The following is a 10,135-nucleotide window of genomic DNA, read 5'->3' as shown; positions in this document are numbered from 1 at the left end:
GATCTCCAAATTCTATACTTCTTCTGCATTAATAATGGCCTTCATAAACATCATCATGGCTACATATCACTTTTTACTTAATTTATAAAGTAGGAAAAATCAACTGTATTCTTTTAAAGATTTTTTTTTTAATTTATTTATTTGACAGAGAGAGATCACAAGCAGGCAGAGAGGCAGGCAGAGAGAGAGAGGAGGAAGCAGGCTCCCCACCAAGCAGAGAGCCCGATGCAGGACTCGATCCCAGGACCCTGAGAACATGACCTGAGCTGAAGGCAGTGGCTTAACCCACTGAGCCACTCAGGCGCCCCTCAACTGTATTCTAATCATTCTACCCTTTTATGGGAATAAAGGAATATTGTCTATAGTCAAAACTAAGCTCCAAACCCTTTCTAACAAGCCCTAACTAATCTAAAATAAAATGTAATCTATCTGGACAAAGTACAAGAATTATTGGTTACAAATAAGGAAATATGCACATTATGCTGAAAATGATATATTTTTAGTACAATTTATTTAGGTATTTGGTATTTTTTTCCTGGAGCCTCTAGAGTAATCTGAACTTTCTTAAAAAAGAAGTTGCTAAACCCATCTTTCATCCAGTCCCTAATGATCCCTCTAGCAATACCCCCACATTTAAAAGTACTTGTTTACTTACAGAAATTTTAACATGACATATATTTTCCCAGGTTATGAGATGGGATTTATCCAACTGGTAATATTTCAGGTCTGAAGATACCTGCCTACCTTTAGGATTCATTCATCTTATACAGATTGTCCCAATCAACTTCCACTATGACGGGCGAAGGACTACAGCCATGGGTATAAACATGAAGAAATCAACATGCAAAGACCACCCAATCATAAACATCCCAACAGTTCCCCAGAACTGGTGTCACTGCTCTCTGCCTCTGTTCAAGATTATCCTGGTGACAGAGGTGGGAAGTGGAGGTTAATAAACTTCAAACATTTTAAGCAGGAAGATCTTTGTCAGAGTCATGGAGACTAAAAGTCGGATGGTGTTTCTAGAGGCTGGGGAGAGGGGAGAATGAGGAGTTATTACTAATGGACACAGAGTTTCCGTTTGGGAAGACAAAAAGTTCTGAAGACAGATGATGCTGATGGTCCTGCGGCAATGTGAACATACTTAATGCCACTGACGAGAGCCGGGAGAAATGTCAAAATGGTAAATTTGATATTGTGTATATTTTACTACAATTAGAAAAACAAAACAAAACAAAACAAAATCAAAGACCTTTTAACCTTTTTTGGGTCACAAAGTATTAACAAGTGCTGAATATGAGCAAGAAACTGTCTTCCATATAAAGCAAATGCCTCGTGGTCTGACTACATAACGGTCGTCATTCACTTTTGCCTCGAAAGGCCAAACATAAATGTCTCTAAACTTGTTATAGCAATGATTAAAAATACGCAAGAGCCACACTATGGACCTACATGGAGGTGTTGGAGATACTAAGAGCTAGATAATGGAATGATTTGTTTTGCCTCTCATCCAGAAATTTGGCACTATAAAAGTACAAAGTACGTGTGAACTTTCTAGGGAAAAAAATACTTTGTTTTTTTCCCACTTCTAAGTGTATTCTTTCATATATGTTGAGGACTTACTGAGTATAAATTATTGTGATAGAGGCTGGCATGAGTACCAGAATGCCTGGTGTCTACTTTCATGGCTGGTATCTTGCAAGCGTGCGTCATTGTTTGGTCCCGAAATGCAGCCCTCCTAGTGATCGGTGCCTGGCTTACAGGGACCGGAGAGGAGTATAAGTGAGTGCGGACTCAGGAATGTCGCATCTTCTCAGCCTCTCTAAACGCTGAGCTCCCAGTCTCGCTGAGCGCCTCTTCCGTCTGCGGTGTCAGAACAGTCCTCCATCTGCCACGCCTAACAATGTAGACAGAAGACGGGTCAAAAGACAATCCGCAAACTTTTGCTATCCTTCTGCACCCGCCTTCCCCAGCACCTTCTTCATGGCTTCTTTGACATCCTTGTTTCTCAGTGTGTAGATCAGGGGGTTAACACTGGGAGTGACGATCGTGTAGAAGAGAGTGAGGAACTTGCCCTGGTCCTGGGAATAAGTGTTTGCTGGCTGGAGGTACATGTATATGATGGTGCCGTAGAAGAGAGAGACGACGATCAGGTGGGAGCTGCAGGTGTTGAAGGCTTTCTTTCGCCCGGCGGCTGACTTGATCCGAAACACCGCTCGCGCGATGTAGCGGTAAGAGACGAGGATGAGGATGAGTGGCGCCAGGATGATGAAGATTGCCAAGGCGAACGCCAGCGCCTCGAGGCTCATGGTGTCTACGCAGGCCATGCCGATCAGTGCTGGCATCTCACAGAGAAAGTGGTCCACCCGCCTGTGCCCGCAGCGGGGTAGCATCAACGTCTGGGGTGCCATTATGAGGGAATTGCCAAAGCCACTGAGCCATGCCACTGAAGCCAGCTGCCCGCAGAGTCGCGGGTGCATGATGACGGTGTAGTGCAGGGGTCTGCAGACCGCAGCGTAGCGGTCGTAGGCCATCACGGCCAGGAGGACGCACTCCACCCCTCCTAGTGCCAGGACGAAGTAGAGCTGGATGGCGCAGCCCAGATAGCTGATGGTCTTGTCTGAGCCCCGAAGGTTGTAGAGCATCTGAGGGATGGAGCCCGTGGTGAAACACATGTCCAGGAACGAGAGATTGGCCAAAAAGAAATACATTGGTGTGTGCAGCCGGGAATCCAGAGCGGAAAGCAAGATGATGGTCATGTTTCCAAGAAGAGTCAGCAGGTAAAAAGTGAGGACGACCACGAAGAGGATCAGCTCTAGGTGGGGACGGTCGGAGAAGCCCACCAGGATGAAGCCTTCGAAAGAGCTGGTGTTGTGTTTCTCCATCACCTCTGGCCACGTATCACCTGTTAGGAGAAAGATGAGCATCTTTGAAGAAGGTAGAAGGGCGCATGGGCGGCTTAGTCAGTTAAGTGTCCAACTCTTGGTTTTGGCTCGGGTCGTGATCTCAGGGTTGTGAGATGGAGCCCCTTCTCGGGCTTCTCCCTGGGTGTAGAGCCTGCTCAAGATTCTTTCTTTCCCTCTGCCCCTCCCTCACTCCACCCCCGACACCCTCACAACTGCTCACACTCGCACACTCTCTCTCAAAGAAATGAACAAATGAACAGAGTATAGATAGACACCCTCAAAATGAAATGATGGGTAAAATGGTAGAAGGGAAATGCCTTTGGAAATGCTGAATGCTTGACTCAGGATTTCAGTAAGTCAGTCATTATTTGGTTGGAGGAGCACAGTATTTGGGGGTTTTTCAGATTCATGGCTGTGATTATTTACCAACAATTTGTATCTTTCTTTTACGTTTCACAGCTCGTTATTTCAACAGCTCATTATTTTACAAGGAAATAAATTGATCCACTTTTTCTTTCTTTCTTTCTTTTTAATGGGGAAACACATTATGTAAACCATGGATAAGAAAAGTGGCTTATGGGTCCCTGGGGAGCTCAGTGGGTTAAGCCTCTGCCTTCAGCTAAGGTTATGGTCTCAGGGTCCTGGGATCAAGTCCCACATCGGGCTCTCTGTTCAGCAGGGAGCCTGCTTCCCCCTCTCTCTCTGCCTGCCGCTCTGCCTACTTAGGTCTCTCTCTCTCTCTGTCAAATAAATAAAATCTTAAAAAAAAAATGGCTTATATCTCTGCATCAGAGAACCAGGTTTGCTATTAGGTGAAACCTTATTCTTAATACTGTCCCATCAATACTGGGAAACCTAGAGTCATATCCAGACTCAAAAGGGTACAAGTGATCAAGCAAAATCTTAGGAGGAAGATGACCTCGTTACTGTTTATAGCTATACCCCTGATTCTGTTCATTATATTCACCGGAGCATGACCCTAGCATATCTTCTCCCCTACCCAGTCCTATCTTCATCCTCTGTGATAAAATTGTGTTTTATATCACCATAGTTTATTTTAACTCCGGGACTAGGTAACTTCTCTGAAGTTGGCAATGCTTTCCTGTAAGGATGAGAAGTTGCCAGAACTCAGTCGCCAGTGGAGCTCCTACCCAATGTTCTTTTGTCAGCATTTCCTCTCCTATGATTCACACTTTATTCTCACAAAGAACTCTACTTTCAGGAAGACTACATTGATTATTTTATTTATGTGTCTCTTAGGATCCCATAGAACTGAAAGATGGTATACCTTCGAGTACTCTTTCAATTATTTGGCATGTCTTAGGGTGAGTATTTGTATAATGTAAACTAACCAAGGCAAAGTCTCATTCTAACATTTTTACGCATGTTCCTAAGCACTAGTAAGAAGTGATGGAATTGGGATTCATTATGTCTCTCAGGTGCATCAGGGCGCAAAATAGGGGTCCGCTGCTCTAAGAATGCTTTGTCATAATTACATCATGAGTTGGCATGTGTTGCTAACAACTTTAAGATTTTGTTCGCTAAAACTTTGCAGTTATGGGAAGTTGCAGGATTGTCAAGGTCATAGTCCAGAGGCTGCGATGAGCATCTCTGGTGGTCAGGAATGGATAGGATAACATGGAGGGGGATACCTAATCCGCTGATTACATGACTGACAACCAACACTTAGAATCAAGCCAGCACTGAGGGCTTTTCCTCCACTTCCTGTAACATGGAAATTTTAAAAATATGTAATAGTCAGGAGAGAGCATATATGTGAATATATGCTTATTTAAACCTAATACAATGGCTTCTAAGCACAGCCATGATCATGATCATTTTCTCCCAAGAACTATATGCATTAGTTATTTAATGGCACAATGCAATTTATCACTCGTTGCATTTAAGTAAGTTTCCATTGTTATGGGAAACAACAGATTTTGTATATCCTCTGTGACTTCTGAATCCTTGACCAGGTAATTTCAATTTCATAAGATTTTTAAAAATTGAACCAAATAATGTCTCAATATCAACTGTTATGAATTTGTCTATAATGAGTCAGAATGGGGATTTATTGCTTACATTGTTTGGAGGAATGAATATCATGTCTCAGGACTAAGAGAGCTGTTGGCACGTCATAGCTAGACAAGCTGCCTGTTCTGTGACACATGGAAGAGGAGGTAAATGCAAAGGAGAGAAACCCTGAAGAATATTTTAGAAATCTCTTTCACTGACTCTCCATTTGGAGTTCAAAATCCGAGTTCAAAATCATATTAAACACTCACAATCACAGAGAGCTCATTATTCAATATACTCTCATGCCATGCAGGACCATATTCCTATTTTTAGTCTTAAGATTTTTCAGTTCAGTAGATTCCACTTCCTTTTAAATTCATTTTGGTGTTAAAAACTCCATTAATGAGTTCAAAATCTCTCTCCAACTTCTTCATAGAGTGAGTGATCTTAAACTACAATCTTTAAAACTTGATCAAACCTATGAAAATAAAGTACACAGACATTTATGCTGTGAATATTGGCAGAATATGTCAACTTGCATGGGATTCAGCTGTGGTCTAATGCGAAAAACAACCCAGATACCCGGCTGAAGGCCAAGGTCACATTGCTTCCTGCACAGGATCATTAACTTACCAAATCTGACTGCCGTGTCAAAAATGCCATGTCCACAGTTCCTTGCCTTTCTTGGGACTTCACTTGGAAATCCAAGTGGGATGACCAGAGTGAAAACGAGAAGGAAAGAGAGAGGACATTTTGGAAATCTGCAGAAAAGGGAAGGGGATAGAGAGGTAAGACGCACGCAGCAGTGAATCTGGACAGACAAAGAGGGGATATGGATGACCACACAGTCGTTACGCCCCCTGAGGGCCCCTAATATCCACATTCCCCTCCCACTGCAGAGCGGCAGTCAGAAGCTGGGATGTCTCCGAGGCGCACACAGCGTGGGAGTACTGAAAGATCAAAGGATTCAAGTTTGGAAAAAAAGAACTTCTTACTGGTTTCCGAGTTGATATAGGATTAGATGTTTCCTCTTCTGCCTCACCCTGCGGAGTTTCTTTTTAAAAAAATTCCCCTAACTAATTATCTCTAATGAGATGTGGGAGAACTTATGGTCTCAGGGGAAATGCTGACTCTTCCCAACACCCCCCAACACACACACCAGATTCCCCCGCGAGACAGACTGAGCGGGGGCACCAGATCTTCCTCACTGGGCCTCATCAAGTGATGATAACCACACAGGCCCAGAGAGGGGCCAGTTCACATCAATTCAGAAAGGAACCTAGAATCGGTGGAAAGATGTGCCAGGATCTATATGTGCCTCAGTTTACTTTTGTGATACGTGTCCCCTGCTACTTTATTATTGCATGCAGTGTAGAGAGGCGCTAGGCATAGTCCTTCACCATTGTGTTTATTCAAGATTAACTTTCTGTGCCATTGTAAGGCCCTTAATAGGATAGCTTAACTTGAATATTTTCCATTTAGGACAGATTTATCAAGAGTAAGCTAAAAAAGAGATTGTTTTGACATTTAAGTTAGTATAAAAACAAAAAAATGGACCCAAAATATTAAAATAACTTCATTTCAAATTGCCCAGTTAATATGAGTATAAAAGTATTGAAATTATCTCAAGAATGTTACTATCTATCTGACAAATGACTTCACCGAAGTCATTAGACTAAACAGGTTTTGGTTTTTAAAAAAGATAAAAAAATTGGGGTGCCTGGGCGGCTCAGTGGTTTAAGCCTCTGCCTTTGGCTCAGGTCATGATCTCAGGGTCCTAGATAGAGCCCCGCATGGGGCTCTCTGCTCAGCAGGGAGCCTGCTTCCCTGAATCTCTGCCTACTTGTGATCTCTCTCTCTCTCAAATAAATAAATAAAATCTTTAAAATTAAAAAAAAGACAAAAAATAATAGTATGCATGTGCCATTTCAGACCCCTTTCCTATCTGTTAAAGTCATAAAGTGACCAACATAGAAACAACTGCATTTCAAAAGCTCACTTTCTATATTTAGCTGTCAATGACTTCAAAGGAAGAGATTTTAATTGATCCACATGAGATCAGTCTATAATTATGCTTTGTATATCTAAGATATCACTTAGCTTTTAATAACCATTATTATTAATATTTATAGCCAACCAACTTCAGTGACACTTCTGAACACTCTGCCAAGTAGAAACAGAGCATAACTGGTCATTACCATGTCAAACACTAGGTTTTAAATATAAACTTATTAAAGTCATATAGTATAATCTTTTTTTTAAAAGATTTTTAAAATTTTTATTTATTTGAGAAAGAGAGCATGAGCAAGGGGAGTGGGAAGGGCAGCCTCCCTGCTGAGCAGAGAGCCCAATGTGGGACTCAATCCCAAGACCCTGGGATCGTGACCTGAGCAGAAGGCAGATGCTTAACTGACAGAGCCACAGGTGCCCTCAAATAGTATAATCTTAATACCATTACTTATATTGTAAAGGTGGAATATATGAGAAATGATAGAATTATCATTTCCATTAATTTATAAATGAATGGCATACAATAATTTTTTTCTGTTAACAAATATGGAAACACCTAGATGAGCAATCAAACCTAATCAATATTAGTTCTGTATTTGAGCGAACTTCTTGGCACAGTCAGATGAGCCTTACTCCCAAGAGTAGCTTCTGAGTCCTAGAGAGTTGTTAGTTTGTACTACCATCTCAGCCGAAGATTTTCTCATGGAAACTGGGGAGAAATATCTAGAGAATTTGATGCTGTCAAGAATTTCTTATCTGAGATAATGAGCCCCCCGAGAAACAGAGACAAGGTCCTCATAGGGCGCTTAACTTCACGAGGGACGTGAAATTGTTAGCCAAAAAGGACATTTTAGAACCAACCTTTAAATTTTGTTACCACCTCACTTCTACCCCTTTTTCTCACTCCTGGCCCATCACCACCCTTAACTATTACAAATGCATTTAAATTTGTAACTGACGGAAATGTTATAGTTAAGGAAAGCCCTTTCCTATGGGATAAAATAATACAATCCAAGGGTTATAAGTGACTACAGGAGATGCTTGCTGGTGTCACCATATGATGTAACATGTTGTAATGTGACACCATAGTCTATACGTATGACACCAAGTCTATACGTCCATGTCAGTCATTTCCATCAAATACAAGTATCTTTTTTTTTAAAGATTGTATTTATTTATTTGACAGAAAGAGATCACAAGTAGTCAGAGAGGCAGGGAAGCAGACTCCCCGCCGAGCAGAGAGCCCGAAGTGGGGCTCGATCCCAGGACCCTGAGATCATGACCTGAGCCAAAGGCAGAGGATTAACCCACTGAGCCACCCAGGCGCCCCATCTTTTTTTTTTTAAGTAATCCCTACCCTCACCGCAGCGCTCAAACTCACTACCCCAAGATCAAAAGTCTCATGCTCTTCCAACTGAGCCAGCTGGGCATCCCCATCAAATGCAATTACCTCTTTTATCGTAACTGAATCTAATTTATCCTCAGCCTTTGTGGAAGTAAAGAACAGATTATTTAGAAAACTTTTTATCACACGCAGTCATAAACTTCGATGTCAAGTGTCCATCATTTCTTTGACCTTCATTTCCCAAGTCTTTACCTCATTGTGGTTTGGCCAGTCACCAAGTCTTAAAACATCACAGTGTCCCTGAATGCTCATATTCCTGAAGTTTTGAGGTTGCACATTGTCCTTTTTCTTTCTCCCCTTGCTCTTCTTCTCCGTTTCCACTTCTCTGGTCCAGCCAGTGAATCATTAATTCCAACTCGATCTGTTATAAGACTCTCTGGAATCTTGTTACTAAAAATTATTTCTCACTTTGGAGTTTTTCTTAAATGCAGGTGTTATCATGCCAGTGCTTGAAGCCCTGAAGTAACCCTTATTATTACCTATGGAAATACACATATATTCCTTAGTATTCGTGTTGGTTCTGGACTAGCTTCCATTTCCAGTTCCATCTACAAGAGCTTCTGTTTATTTTATACTTCAAATGCATTAAGCTACTCACCATTTTCCTTAAACAATGACAAGCTGAATCATCTTTGAAAAAAAACTTGTAATAAAGGGGAAGGAGAACAGTCTTAGAGACAGAATGGCTCAAACTCCAGCTCAGAAACGAGTGAGACAGGCTTAAAAATTAGAAACCTCACTATTACAGGGGAGAAAAATTACTTTGAAGAATTTCTGTAAAATTAAATAAGATCAGAAATATTAAAGAGCTAGCATTATCCTTGAAATAAAGTAGATCTTTAATAATGGTGATTTTCCTAACTATATGTCTCCTTGCTTGATGTTCTTTCAGGTGGGAATGTTCATTCTATTAAACAAATACTAAAATCATGAAGGTTAGTTAATATGCTTCCTAGAAGATCCTCTTAATGCTCTTTGGTTTTGGGCTGCATTTTTATCTGGGTTCCAGAAGCTCTTTATTTGCAATCCTTTTATTTGTACTCTACTTATTACCTTCTATATTGGATTTTAGTTTATTTTAAAGAAAACCTAAAGAATCAGATTATTAGGGAGTAAATTCCTGGTTAAGAGGATAAAATAGAGTGAGGAGAAGGGAAAATTTAGAGGAGTTGAGCAAAATGAAAGAGTTGATATGTTTGTGATGGTTGTATGTAGGGGTAGAAGATAGTAAAGTAGGAGCAAAAGACTGCTTTACTTAATCTACTTAAAGGATATCATGAGAGACCCCTTTGGTGGAAAATCACATTATCTAATGCCTTTATTGTGCATTTACACAAAGTCAAGTATACAATAAGAATTACTAGACATGAAAAGAGGCAGGACCATATCATCAGTAATCAAGATTAAAAAAAAAAAAAAAAGACCATAGAAAGAGATCCCTAGATAACCCAGATCATGAATCAGTAGATGAATTTTTTTAAAGATTTTGTTTATTTATTTGACAGAGATAGCAAGAGCAGGAACACAAGCAGGGGGAGCAGCAGGTGGAGGGAGAAGCAGGCTTCCCGTGGAGCAGGAAGTGGGACTCCATCCCAGGACCCTGGGATCATCACCTGAGCTGAAGGCAGAGGCTTAATGAGTGAGCTGCCCAGGCACCCTGAGTAGATGAATTTTTTTTAAGCTGAATAGATGAATATATTAACATAACTGTGATTAGTTTGTTGAAGAGTAAAACCAGTCATGAGAGTTTCACCAGAGACTTGAAATGTAAAAAAAGAATAGAATGTAGGAATGAAAA

The 10,135-nt window shown here is 41.0% G+C and overlaps 1 protein-coding gene across 1 annotated transcript; it reads right to left on the bottom strand.

The window, feature by feature from the left end:
* Positions 1–1,946: 1,946 nt before the first annotated feature.
* Positions 1,947–2,885, bottom strand: LOC131832978 (putative olfactory receptor 2W6). The gene has a single exon (XM_059176222.1). It carries the CDS (start codon positions 2,883–2,885, stop codon positions 1,947–1,949), a length of 939 nt encoding a protein of 312 aa, XP_059032205.1.
* Between the last annotated feature and the right edge of the window lie 7,250 nt (positions 2,886–10,135).

The sequence above is a fragment of the Mustela lutreola genome, chromosome 6 (assembly GCF_030435805.1).
Source record: "Mustela lutreola isolate mMusLut2 chromosome 6, mMusLut2.pri, whole genome shotgun sequence".
In the NCBI taxonomy this organism is placed as follows: Eukaryota; Metazoa; Chordata; class Mammalia; order Carnivora; family Mustelidae; genus Mustela; species Mustela lutreola.
This window is presented reverse-complemented; position numbering and strand designations above follow the sequence as displayed.

Excerpts from the sequence above, each read along its gene's own strand:
- LOC131832978 (XM_059176222.1), bottom strand. The coding sequence starts at position 2,885 with ATGGAGAAACACAACACCAGCTCTTTCGAAGGCTTCATCCTGGTGGGC.